General features: G+C 39.6%; 1 protein-coding gene across 6 annotated transcripts in view; it reads right to left on the bottom strand.

Moving 5' to 3' along the window:
• ADAMTS6 (ADAM metallopeptidase with thrombospondin type 1 motif 6) overlaps positions 1-14257 on the bottom strand; it is a 328488-nt gene that overhangs the window by 269768 nt on the left and 44463 nt on the right. For all 6 annotated transcript variants that reach the window (XR_012158888.1, XM_073344058.2, XM_073344059.2 and 3 more), the window contains one exon: positions 13880-14025. Coding sequence is in view for 5 of the 6 variants with exons in the window: in XM_073344058.2 (XP_073200159.1) it covers positions 13880-14025 (146 nt within the window). In the remaining variant the exon portion in view is untranslated. The remainder of the gene's footprint in view (positions 1-13879; positions 14026-14257) is intronic.

Genomic DNA, 14257 nt, shown 5'->3' on the forward strand with positions numbered 1-14257 from the left:
CAAAATTGTGAAAGAACCGAAGAATCCATTATTTGCCTAGGTCTGTTGGTGATCTCATGGAAACTTGCCTATTGAGCAACAAGATCTAAACATGATGAGATACCACTCCAAAATAACAGAGAATTCCCTAGCATCCTATAGGCTAAAATTAACACCAGAAAGATAAGATACAAATGCAGGTGAATAAAATTATAAAGGTTAATAGTCACCAAATTTACCACTGATGTCACATTCCCATTGGGCAGGCTGTCATAATCCCATGACCCAACAATGACCAGTTTATAGGGCACCAACAGAAAGGAAGAAAAATAAAGAGGATGGTAAAAGGAGAGAGAATATAACATAGTGGAAAGAGCAGCGTCACACAGATCATGCCTGTTGTTGAACGGACTACCAAATAACTATATACATAATTCTTTGCAGTGGGCCAGACTCTTCCACCTTTATTCTCTCTGAAAGGCACTAATTTAAGCAGAGTACAGGATTTGACCAAAATATGTTTAGTGTCTCCTTATAACTTTAGAAACAATTTCTATTAATAAATGTAACTATAAACTCTGTAAAAACGCTTGCAGAGCTAACTGCTAAAAACGTATTTGTTCCTATATTTCTATTGCACTCATAACCTTCTTTAACATGTTTACTTCACACACACGAGAATGTGCTGTATATGCTTTTCTAAAGCTCAGAATGTCAGTTCAGAAAAGTATGTATGTGTTCCCTCTTTATCATTTTAATTTGAGTATATGTTACTTGTAAACAAATGTGAGTGTTTTCCACACTAACATTTACTATCTCAGAATACTAACATTACATCTCAAAGTTAAGCAAAGAAAAAAAAATTGTGTAAGTATCAGAGGCTGCCAGCTTAGTTTCTTATCAAAATTCTTTTGTTTAAACATGTTTTGACATGAGTTTAAACAGAAGCACATTATCTTATCTACTGTAAAACAGATCTTTAACAATTATCATTGAATAAACATTAGTACCAATTAACAGACTGCACAACCATCTTCATTTTAAAATAATGATGCACAATTATGAAACTGATAACACTCAACTATAGGAATTTTTGCTTTTTTTTTAATAAAGAATTATATCTTTATCATTCAGTTCCTTTAAAGACAGAATAACCTTCCAAGCTGTATTCCATATTATAGCGTAATGGTGAAACTAAGCAGCCACAATTCCAGTCATGAGCTGGGAGGTAGTTTTCTACTTAAGACAACTCAATATCCTCTGCTCCTGCCTACTCGCACCTGCTCTCTGACTAGAAAATATCCAGACATTTCCTGTTAAGGGTCACCTCTTTGGTCTGAACTAACTCTGACCACAACTCATAAAGCAAGCCCAAACGCTCATCTGTAAGCAGTGCTAATCACATTGGAAACTATTTAGAACACATGGAACACAGTTTCACAATTAATTCAGAAGTGATCTATCTTCACTTAAACGGCCTTTAATCAAGAACAGCAGTGAGTACAATGTAACGATAGATGTAAATCAATTAAAAAGAAAACACCAGTCCTAATTTAAAAATGTTCAAGGCACATTGTGTATATTTATTTAAGGGCATATATTTAACATATATATTTATTTATTTCAAGGCTCGCATACACATACGTACACGCACACATATTTAATTTCAGTATCTTGTAAAGCTATGTTAAAATATTTTAAGAATTGGCTAAGTAACCTGGACCAAATCTTGCTCATCTTCAGTGGGGCTATTTTTATTAGTAAAGTGAACATAATATGTCCCCAAACTCAATCCTACCCCCCTTAAATTCAATCAGAATTTTGCCATTGACCTCAAAGCATGAATGATCATTATCTATGTTAAGATAAGTCTCTCAACTAGCACAAACTTCAGACTGCTGAACTAAAGTTAAATGGGCTAGCAGTTAATCACTAGAATTAATTTGCAATTAATATACAATCTTTTAAGTAAAAACATACACTTTAAATGTGTTCTTATACACAAGCAATCTAATAAAATCTGGTCATAAAGTTGCAGTAAATTGTTCATGCTGATGTTGAAAAAGTGAAGAAAAATGAAAATGCAGTATATAGTTATGTGTGGTGAGAGGCAGAATTTATGCAAGAGATTGCAGTCACTTACCAAATTCATTTTTGGTGAAAATCCAAGGATTAAATTGGCCTAATATGTTTTTCTGGATTATTAAGAAGGAGAAGCAGAGCTATTCACTAGCAGATGCATTATTCTGCCAGTCACTGTAACTCATGAAAATAAAATTAGTACTTTGCCTCTAAGTATGGGGAAGAGAAAGAAAAAAAAAAGAAAAAATGTTAGGATTTTGATTTAGAGTATCAAAAAAAATTATTTTACACAAGTCTATGTTCTTTAAAAAAGAAGACAAAAATACGACATTTCGGACTGCTAAAAAGTCATTGCTTAGATATCTGGCCAAGTATTAACTGAATGTTCTAACAGATATTCCGAACTATTACAACCAAACACATTTCCTGGAAAAACTATCATTTGAATAGTTTTATGACCCTTTGTGAGACTCAGAGTCAGAAGGTAAATGCCTGATTAAAAAAAAGTGCAGCACACAAAAGAGTTTTTCATTGATTTTTTTTTCTTCTGTAGTAAGCTCAGTGTGTAACAGGAACAAGTTTTATTTCTGACCTAAACCAGGCTTTAATACCATTGCTATTCACAGAATAATTAGTTTCTACTGCTGTCTTATCCCAATGTACTTTCATAGAATCATAGAATATCAGGGTTGGAAGGGACCTCAGGAGGTCATCTAGTCCAACCCTCTGCTCAAAGCAGGACCAATCCCCAATTAAATCATCCCAGCCAGGGCTTTATCAAGCCTGACCTTAAAATCTTCTAAGAAAGGAGATTCTACCACCTCCCTAGGTAACGCATTCCAGTGGTTCACCACCCTCCTAGTGAAAAAGTTTTTCCTAATATCCAACCTAAACCTCCCCCACTGCAACTTGAGACCATTACTCCTTGTCCTGTCATCTTCTACCACTGAGAATAGTCTAGAACCATCCTCTTTGAAACCACCTCTCAGATAGTTGAAAGCAGCTATCAAATCCCCCCTCATTCTTCTCTTCTTTAGGCTAAACAATCCCAGTTCCCTCAGCCTCCCTCATAAGTCGTGTGTTCCAGACCCCAATCATTTTTGTTGCCCTTCGCTGGACTCTCTCCAATTTTTCCACGTCCTTCTTGTAGTGTGGGGCCCAAAACTGGACACAGTACTCCAGATGAGGCCTCACCAATGTCGAATAGAGGGGAACGATCACGTCCCTCGATCTGCTGGCTATGCCCCTACTTATACATCCCAAAATGCCATTGGCCTTCTTGGCAACAAGGGCACACTGTTGACTCATATCCAGCTTCTCGTCCACTGTCACCCCTAGGTCCTTTTCCGCAGAACTGCTGCCTAGCCATTCGGTCCCTAGTCTGTAACGGTGCATTGGATTCTTCCGTCCTAAGTGCAGGACCCTGCACTTGTCCTTGTTGAACCTCATCAGATTTCTTTTGGTCCAATCCTCCAATTTGTCTAGGTCCCTCTGTATCCTAACCCTACCTGCCACCGTATCTACCACTCCTCCTAGTTTAGTATCATCCGCAAATTTGCTGAGAGTGCAATCCACACCATCCTCCAGATCATTTATGAAGATATTGATCAAAACCGGCCCCAGGACCGACCCTTGGGGCACTCCACTTGATACCGGCTGCCATTTTAATCATTTTAATCATTCAGTTGTCCCATTCTGACACAGCCTTAAACTGAGGACAATGTGGGAGCTGCATCACCCCGATGGGTCACTGTTAGGCATTCTCAAGCTCCCCAGCACGTAAGAAGAGCATGCCTACTGCTACACCCCATCTAAAGGTGCATCTTATTTTTCTGGCTGTACCAGTCCTCCTCAGTGAGTCGGTGCAGTGGGGAAAGAGGAGGCCTTGCTTTCTGTCCAGCCCCATTGCAGTACAGAGCGATCTGAGGAAGTGAGGAGAGAAGTCCTTGCTCCCACAAGTCCAAGGAATACATTTGTGCCTAGTCTTTAGCAGGGTGTACAAGAATGGGAAAAGCTACCTTACCTTCTACCCAACAACATACCTACAAAACAGTGAGGCAGTCTTGCTTTGAGTGATTAATTTTGGGCTGAATCCTGCCAAAAATTATTCATGTGAGTGGTTTTACTCAATGAGCAGTCCCATTGAGTTTAGTGTGTTTGTTTACATGAGTTAAGATAAAGTGTTTTCAGGATTAGGTTCAAAGTTTTCATTTTAAATTGAGATGAAAGTATATATTTGTTTAGTCATATGGTGCATCTCCAGTGTTAAATGAAACCTTAAAATTTTCCTTCAGTTAAAAACACAAAAGTCTGGACTTTATTTTGTGATACGGGTCACTTTTCTGGATTTGGTATTAAATAAAACTTATTGTGGCCATCTGGAACGGATTAGGCAGTCTGTGGATATACCTTCCCCCACCTCTCTATCCCTGTCACTGCGCACACACAAATTTTATAAACTAAATCTGAAGACACCTGCTAATCAACTGAAAATCACAGCTCAGCTAACTGCATCACAAATGAAAAATAACTCCCTTTTTAGTGATTAGAAAACATTCCACTCACATAATGCTCTTGTTAATTAGCTGCAAAACACCTGCTGGTTGAATTTGCCATGTAGTAAGCAGTTTTTCAGAATAACATTCTAACTTCTTTATTGTTCCATGTTCCCTTAATTCCCAGAGTCTGTTTTATTCCTTTCAGCTACAAAAATCTATGTGTAAGAAATGTTAAGGGTCCAATTTACACCTGAAGAAGCCCGGAAGTTCAGAGGTAAGGGTGAAAACCTGGGCTGTATTTCAGGGCTTTAGCTCACAAATGTGTACAAAAGAATAAACAGACAAATAAAATTAAATAAATTACAATAATGGAAATTAAGGCCAAAGTGCTGATTGAATTTCCCGTCTTGATTCTTAATTTGTCTGCTAAACTCTAAGTTCTACAATCTAATTACATATTTAGTCATAATTCACAACCATACTGGTTTCTTTGGGTTAAAACTGATTAAAACATAGCAACATTATAAAATGTGTAATTCTCTGGCTCAGTTCAGCAGTTGGTGTAAATACCTTGTCTGACTAGGTACAGCCTTTTAAATGTTTGGACAGATATAACCAGCAACACACATGCAATAAAGAGTTTGGGTCTTAATAAAGTAAATAACTGAGAAATCTAAAATTAAGCAATGCAAAATGCCAAAAGCAATTGGTCCACAATATATATATATATAAAATTTCAGCCAAAACAGTTCAGCCATTTCTGAAAACAAGGCTATGGAAAAATACATTTTTCAATATTAAAAAAAAATCTGGTGACCATTTGTTTGGTTACTTCCGGGAATGGCGTGGGGCTATGGCAGATAGGCCGGCAACCGGCCTAAGCCCTGCTGCATCGCAGGCCAGGAGCCACCTGTGGTAAGCGCCTCCGAGCCGGAGCCTACTCTCACACGCCCTCTTGCACCCCAACCCCCTGCCCCAGGTCAAAATCCCCTCCTGCACCCAAACTCCCTCCCAGACCCCGCAGTCCTCACCTTCTCCTGCACCCCAACATTCTGCCCCAGCCTGGAGCCCCCTCCTGCACCCAAACTCCCTCCCAGAAAGAAACTAATATAACAGCTGTTCTAAGGTAAGAAGTAGGGTGTTTTGAATTAACTATATTCTACATGTTTTAAGACTCAAATGTAATCACAGAATGGCTTTATGTTAATTAAAAGGCAAGTTTAGTATAGTGTTAATAGCCTTGATGCCATAATTGCAATCATTTTGTTTTAAATTAGGAAAAAGACTTGTATATAGGGGCCCGACAAATCTAATAGCCTCAGGCCCACAGGAGAGTTATTCTGGCCCTGGTCCTTCCCCGAAACCTGGTAAATCCCAAGATATCTATGAGAGGCCAGCACCATCTTCACAGAGGCTCTGGGCTTCCACACCAGCTCTGGCTCCCAGCAGTGACACCTGCTTGGCTCCATTGGAGCTGTGCTACCAGAGACTTCCACTGACTATAGATGCCCTGGGACTTCCACTAGGTGGGTTCTGTAGAAAAGATAATACAGATTTATGCTGTATTATCTTTTCCAGTGAATCTCCATGGGGCCAGGGTGTGTGGAAAAGACAAAGTGTATCCTTTCCAGATCACCCAATCCTCCCTCAGCCTGCCCAGTCTCCACGTCCTCCCCCCAGCATGGACCCCAGACCAATGGATGACTCTCCGCAGGAGCCAGGGTGGAGGGAATGGAGCCAGTGAGGTGACTGACCTTCTGCATAAGAGGAAAAGATCTGTGTTTGCAGGGTGCCTTCTGTGGCCTGAATAATCCTCTCTAGGATCCACCAGTCTTGTGGCCAGTCCCTTTAGCCATTTTCACAGGAGACCAAACCCAGCCCTCCCCATTACCCCAAGGGATGATGTCAAGGGATCTCTGCAAGGAAATCCTTGAAGAGATTTTCTCCTCCAGTCATCCCTTGCACAGGTTTTACACTAGGAGAGCAAGCCGGTCTTGTCCATGAATTTTTTTAAAAGTCTTAAATGGAAAGCAAATACTTGATCCAAACTTAATAAATGTATCTGCAGTAGCTTTCCTTTTCATTAATGTACTTCCTTAATCCCTCAGATTAGCCTAGTTAATAATGAAATTCACAAGAGGAAAAAACAACTTAAGTTTTTTCTGAAGCTTATATTACAATAATTACTATAATAGATTTAAGTATTTCAATTCCATGCATTTCCATATCTCACATATATGGAAGAAGTGTAATGGTTTAAAGAGTTTACAGAAAAGAGAGCCAAGGAATGGATACATTAGGCTGCTCATGCTGACTACTAAACGTAAAACACATTCTGATAAAGAATAGTAAATCCTTTCTGAACTTTAGGTGATCAATGGTTTGCTTTACTACAATGCAAACTTGAAAATTATTTCATTTTATACTTGTGACAGACGCTTTCAACTTTCAGCTACATGTTACTTCATAAAAGAAGAAATAGACGTAGTTCCGGATATTGATCTCATGCCAAATTGCTAGTCTCAGTCATTCAAAATGCCAACTAACTTTTCTTATAGGAAGAGACTATTTTTTATATAAATCATCCAGAGACAGTGGGTAGGAGGGACCCATGACCACCCATGGGAATGATGAGGAAGATGCCAACACTGCAGGAGGGGCTGAGTCCTCCTCCAACACCAGGGTTGCCTCCACTGCTGGGGTCTCAGTACCAGGGTCGGAGTCCGAGTCTGGATCCCGTACTGGTCGGGGCTGCACTGAGGCTTGCCTCTCAGATGCTGCCGCAGATCATAGGGGGGAATGAGGACCTGGCATCGAAGGCAGTCCTGCCAATGAATCGGCCACTGCCCTGGTGGGGAAGCACCTGCGGCAGGTACAACACCGAAGTCCGATGCATAAAATGAGTAGTGTCTCCTCGGCAGGAGGATTCCTCTTCTGAGGATTCTTCCCTGAAAGACCACAGCAGAGCCATTGTCGCTTCCACCACTGGCTGTGATGCGGAACCAGGGAGAGATGCCAGGGAGTCGGGGACCAGTGAGGTGGCTCCAGCGACCGGTGTCGCAAAGCTGGCAACCAGAGCCACAAAGCTGGAGAGCAGGTCATGAAGCTGGGGATTGGTGCTGAGTTGGTGACCATTACAGCGGGCCTATGGGGGGTTTCCCTCTGGAAGGAGCTGCCTTCAATGACTCCAAGGTCAGTGGGTAGTCTCGGGGAGTGGGCAGAACTAGGGGAGCCATCAGGTCCGTTGCCGCCTGAAAAGCCTCAGGTGTCGAAGGGGCTCTCAAGCATAGGGTGCCCCGACAGCTCTGAGGAGAAGGTGGTGGGTCCAGACTCGGCTTGGCACCCTGGGTGGAGGCTTTGGGGAGGACAAATGGCCTGGTACAGGTCTCACCTCATCAGTCACTCCCCTCTTATCCTTTTTTGGCACAGGGGAGTGCCCTCTTTCAGCACACTGTTTCTTGTGCCACTTCCTTGGCACCAAGAATGTCCCAGTATTGGGGGAGCCCTCTGTATCAAGGCCAAAGTGCTGGGAGCCAAATTGGAGTGGGACGGCTCCAAGGCAGGTCCAAGGGCGCTTCTATTAACAGGACCTTCAGAGAAATGTCCCTGCATGGCCTGAAGCTCCTGAAGATCTTGCACTTGTCTTTAATGTGCGCTTCCCCGAGGCACTGTAAGCAGCTCGCATGCGAGTCGTTCACTGGCATGGGCTTATGGCAGGTGGCACACGGTCTGAAACCTGGGGACTGGGGCACACCCCATCCCTTGGACGACATCCCGTGATAGGGATTGCTATTCAGTTTAACTAATTAACTAACAACTAAACTCCTACACAAGAACAACTGAGTCCAAAAAATCACTGGGAGAACTTGCAAGCACAAGAGAGAAAGCTGTTTCAACAACCATCACAGGCAGTAAGAAGGAACTGAGAGGACACAGGGCTGGCAGAGCCTCTTATACTGGCACATGAGCATGGAGCTCCAGGGAACACTAAGGCCAGCCCTATAGAAAATCTCCTGGGGGAAGAATCTCCAGCAACTGTGTAAATGGGCACACCCATACCTTACATTGACTTGACATGAGCAAACACTCTAAGAAGAACCCTCTGAGCAAAGGGGAAGCAGAGAAAGAATTGTTCCCGTAAGACCTAACAATGACTCCTGGGACGACTTCTGGGATAATACAGTTTGAACACCATCTCTTGGTGCCTAAAAGCCAAATCCAGCCCTAAATATATTAAAAATGAAAGGCCTGTGGTCAGCTCTGCACAAGTATGCATGAAAATTAAAGAAGTTTTTTGCCTCTCTTTTGTGCCTCTATGCAGAGGTTAAGAAAAATTAGTGTCTTTTAGTTCAGGAGCACAAAGACTAAGAGTCTAACACTGATGCTATAACCCTTTCCTCTCCCTTGAAAAGACCAGCAAAGATGTCCCCACACTGGGGGAACATATCCTGCACTCTTTTAAAGGACCTCACTGCTATGCTCTCAGAGGGAGTTTTGCGGCATCATGCCTCGAGGAACTCCGACTGGACCACTGCACCTCTGCATTAACCCCTACCATAGGCTATGCCAAATCTCTGCAGATTCAAAGAAATTAACTTCTGCCTACATAACTTTCCCCTGGATACAATACTTCCTACTGTGCATTCTAAAATGTTACATAGTGTTGCTGTGTACTGGAAAACAGCTGCCAAGTGACTCGCTAAAGCAGGTCTGTCATTCAGTGGGTAAAGTGATTCTTTTACATATACAATAAAACATGAACATATTTCTATGCATTTTCACTATTTGAAAGGATGTGAAAAATCCAGAGAAACATACGTATAGCAATGCTATTGCCTTTCCGGTGGATACTGGCAGTACTGGGGATGCATGTTGCAGAGCATATTTGTTGGTGACAAAAGGAGAAACACAGCATATTGCCGAGAAATATACTTCCTAAATAATGAGGACAGTAGTAGCTGGCAACAGTACAGAAGTGTCTAGTTAAGAAAAGTGCTCAGGGCCTCTTCAGTGTCTCCAGCCCAAAAAAGTATGTGCAACCACTTGAAAATGCACAAAATATACCATATATGGCATTTTCTAGTTTTCCTGCAGTTTGTCTAAACTATAGATTATAAAAATACTTGGATTACTCAGTATAAAACACTATGGGCCTGATTCTTTACTCACATATGTAGTGTTTACTCTCACACAAGGGGTCCACTCGATTCAGTAGGATTATTGTAGTATAAATATATAGAGAGTTGAAGGATTAAGCTATATATATAAAATCATTATTTATAGGGATTCCAATCACTTTAATATTACAAACTTTCCAAATTTCTAGGCATGATAAGGTACTAATTGCAGGGGCCACATCTGTGTCAATGTCAGTGCAGCACTTTATTGAAGAAGTAACAGTACAGTTTGTTAATGGGAAAAGAGAAACTGCCTCTAACTCAATAATAAGAACAAATTCTTCTTAAATCCTTTATGGCTGTAGTAAGTTATTCTCTTATTTAAAGCACTTTGTTTTTTGCAAACCACATTAGATTTGTATTTAATTCTAAAAGATAAAATAAAGTCCTGAGATGGAATACTATCAGTGGAATGTGAAATTTCATGCTCTTACTCTTCTAAAGAAACACTATCCCTTTAAGTGAATGAAGTTCCAAATGTTTTTCTGTTTAAAACATTTACATTCTAGGGGCCAAATTCTGCCCTTTGGAGATACACATGCGCATCTCAATTTCCCCCTAGAACTCTCTTCTCCATAGGTTGTTGGACATGTGTTTTACTTGGTCTGCTGCCATACCAGGCAATAAAATTAATGGCTGTGGATCTTCCCTCCCAACAGGAGGAGATTCATTCCCTGCACATTTTATTCAATCAGTCATATATGTTATTTGAAAAAACAGCTGTTCAGTACCTGGGTATAACAAACTAATGGTCTCAGGCTACGAGTCCACACCTTATAGAAATGAATGGGCATGATTAAAGATTCTTTTGTTTTGGGGGGAGAGAGAGAGAAAGAGAGAGAGTATAACTTTTATGTTGTTTATTCCCCTCACACTGTGAGCAGTGATGGAAGCAGACCATGCAAGGGAGCAAGAGGACACTTCATGCCCCCATACTTTTCTACACAGGTGACTAGGTCAAGCAACACTCTTGCACCTACTTTATGTTGCTATAGAATTAATCATGGAGCGGGCTGAGGGGGCACAATGGGAGGCTAAAAGTTGCCAGGAGGGTAAAGGTATGGATAGTTTCAAAATATCTCTTTTTTTTTTTTTTTTTTTTGGCTTTCAGGCTCATCAGAGGAAGAGATTTTTGAAACAGGGGAGGAAGTAGGGCCAAAAGCCCAACTCAGGCTGAAAGTATTAACTCAATCTGCCATAGCAAAAATAATGTGTAGTATAGCATATTGGGTATTTAGCCTCTAAAGTTTCATATTTGGAAGAGAAACTATGTAGAACATGGTTCTTAGAGCCTCAGATGTGAGGTAGCAGCTGGGTCACAGGCAGACAAGAGGCTACCAGGAAGAAGATGCCGTACATCTACAAAGATATGGGATCCAATTCTTAGGAGGGAAAGAAACTGGATGGGTCTTTATGCTTTTTTGTTTTGCACAGAGATTCACAAAGCCTAGGCCCAGTTCCACAGAGTTGACCCTACCAAGCTGGAGATCATATTGCTAAAGTAAGATGATACCATCTGTGACACCAACAATGTTGTATTCAAATGTAATGACTGTAGTTTGTCCTCAAAGGCACACACACTGCTCCTGTGCACATTCAGAGATAAAAGATAGACCTATACAAGTTTCCACACTATTTTTAATGTTGTTTTGACAATAAAAAGAAAATTGCTCAGACTCCATTGGGGTTTGCTAAAGTCAGAGTCACTTTATGGGAAGGAGGAGATAGATTACCCAAACAATACTATAGTATTAATCAACAGTAGACTTTATATAGAAAGCTGTCAACTCAGTATACTAACATTATTAATATTTCTTCTTAAAGAATTCACTGCAACAATTACAGGATCAAATATTAGGATTTGGTACAGTCTCATACTAAAAATGACTAAGTGAACCATCCAATAAGGGATGTGATAGAGAAAACAGCCTTCATTTGTTTAACATTTTAGTTCAACCACAGATTTATCCTGTGCACAAAACCAACACAAACAACATAACTTCAGAGTTTTCAAGTAAAGAGATAAAAGCAAGGAAATGCTGAATAATGGGCACAATTCCTTTAACAAATATTCCCATTGTGTTTAAGTGAAATATGTCATGTAGGTTCAGCCACTATTCTGAGACTCCGCAATAAGTGTACAGTATTAGCTACCTGCACTTAGCTACCATGACGTTTATTTGAAAGAAAATAAACTGCTGAGCTATTTCAAAAAGAAAAAAAAATCTTCAAACAGGGCTTCACGCCTTGTATCCTCAGAGTCTCCACAACAGTGTTGAGCGAGTACAGATTTTGCTGCCAGGAAATACTCTTGCTGATCAGCATTCCTTTCTGGCTATAGCATAAACACTGGCATCACTGATAGAAGCATGCCACGTTCCCAACACTGCCTACAGTAAGCAGACCATACAAATCTCTTTTATCAATCTTTTTTTAATTGCTGTGAGAGAGGAAAAGGGAGGAGAGAATGCCTTACAGTCTCCTCCTTTTCTATACCAGTGTGGTGCCATGCTCCAGGTGGGGGCTGATGTAACTGGGGACTTAAGACTGATGTTTCAGCCTTAGCACTGTTTACTAAAATAAATCAGCATAAGTCAGGGATTTCAGGGTGAGCAAGGTCAAGTTCTTAATGTTATTTAGTGTAGATTTTGTGTGAGAATTTCATTTTTATAGTTTTATTAGATAGTTATAATCATTAAATGAAAAGAAGCACTCCCTCACGAAAGTATATAAAAACATTGACTTTGAGACTATTTGTTTATACAACAGATAGAGACATACATATGTGTATATAAATGGAACCACTCACATGTATAAAATTAAGCCTGCATATTAAGCATGCCTTTGCAGAATCAGTGCCTTAAAATGGAACATTATTGGGTTCTAAATTTGTACTTTATTTAAGGACGTTTTCAAAGTGATTTTTACCCATTAGACCAAAGCAGTACTTTCAAAGATATTGGAATGTATTGTATCAATCTAGCTACTACATGTGCTCATTAATTGAATGTATTAAAACTAATTTATGAAATATTGATGAAAAACACATTTTGCACTCAAAATGGTTACATACAAGAATCCAGTACCTGTAGCATATTCTTTCATTGCTGCGCTACTGTAATTCAAAAACAGATCTAAAGCATTTTTTCAAAAATATCATAGCTTTTATGCTCAAATTCCAATCAGGAGTGAATTTTTGTCTTATACTTGAAGGCATTATTCTACACTGATTCCATACCTAAAACCTCCATTAAAGTTTGACATGTGGTGTGCGTACACAATATGCCCCTGAAAAGGGTATTATTAATAGAAACATTAACAATCCTTAGCTATATAGATCAATACTAGCATCACTGTTTTAATATTTACAAAAAAAGAAGACTGTCCCTAAGAAAGAGGTGCACGTCAAATGCTATTTTAATACAATCTATTTGTAGAGTACAATATTTGTTTACCTGTAACTACACAGAGAAAACAGAGTATTTAAAAGGATTGAAAGATTACAAAGTAAACAGTGTTGAACCTGCTCATAGAAATGGTAATATGTACAGCAAGACACCTTTATACATAAGTTGCCTTGGTATGAACACTAAAAATTTCATTGTCTTTTTTCTTAAATTAAGTTAGATAGCAACAAATGCACAGCCAGATTCTCAGCTGGTGTAAATCTGCATAGCTCCATTGACTTCAGTGAAGTGACACTGATTTATACCAAGGAACTGGTAATAATGTTTTACACTGAAAACATTATACAGTAGTAACAAAACAATTTTTTTCTCCTGCTTTTTGATCTTTTTACCAGAATTTTTAGAATTTTTATTCAACTATAAAAGTTTTAAACGATCAAGCAAATTCATCATATCTACTCCAAGATCTTTTATGGGCACAGTTATGAGAAGCACAGTTATTGAAGTTATTGAAATTGTAAGTACTGTAAGTTCTTAGAAATTTTCTTTCCAATTTTTTAAAATCTATGTTTTAATGGTCTGATATATTCTCAAAGACAAGCGCCATATTATCTTTTTACCCTCTCAAGATTACCTACCCCTTAAATTACTTTAAATATAGGTTTTATACATAAGTAAATACAAGAAAACCATAGAAAGAAGATAAAATAAATACAAGACCTGCAATAAACCATACCTAGTAATAAGAACCGCATTATCGTGGTGGGCAATCCCATTTTCTGGAATGGTGTTTCCATCGCTTTGGTGGGAGAGAATGGATTTCTGCCACTTACAGAAGCTATCGAGGGACTTGTCTGCATGGTGGTTTATCTCCAAGTTTGGCTGCAATACAACATGCATACCAGAAATGTTCCAAACAAATTACTAAGGTCAGTTGTTAAGCCTTTTGAAGACTAAAATGGGACTATAATTAGAAGCAGTGGTTTCTAGGAATAATCTCTTCTTGCCAATTTTTATCTCTAAAATCTGACCCAGAGTTCAGTTAGTGTATTACTGAACAGGCATTCTTTCACTTCCAGCTTTAATAATGATTATGTCAATATAAAAATTTTAG

This window comes from Lepidochelys kempii, chromosome 5 (assembly GCF_965140285.1).
Source record: "Lepidochelys kempii isolate rLepKem1 chromosome 5, rLepKem1.hap1, whole genome shotgun sequence".
Taxonomy (NCBI): domain Eukaryota; kingdom Metazoa; phylum Chordata; order Testudines; family Cheloniidae; genus Lepidochelys; species Lepidochelys kempii.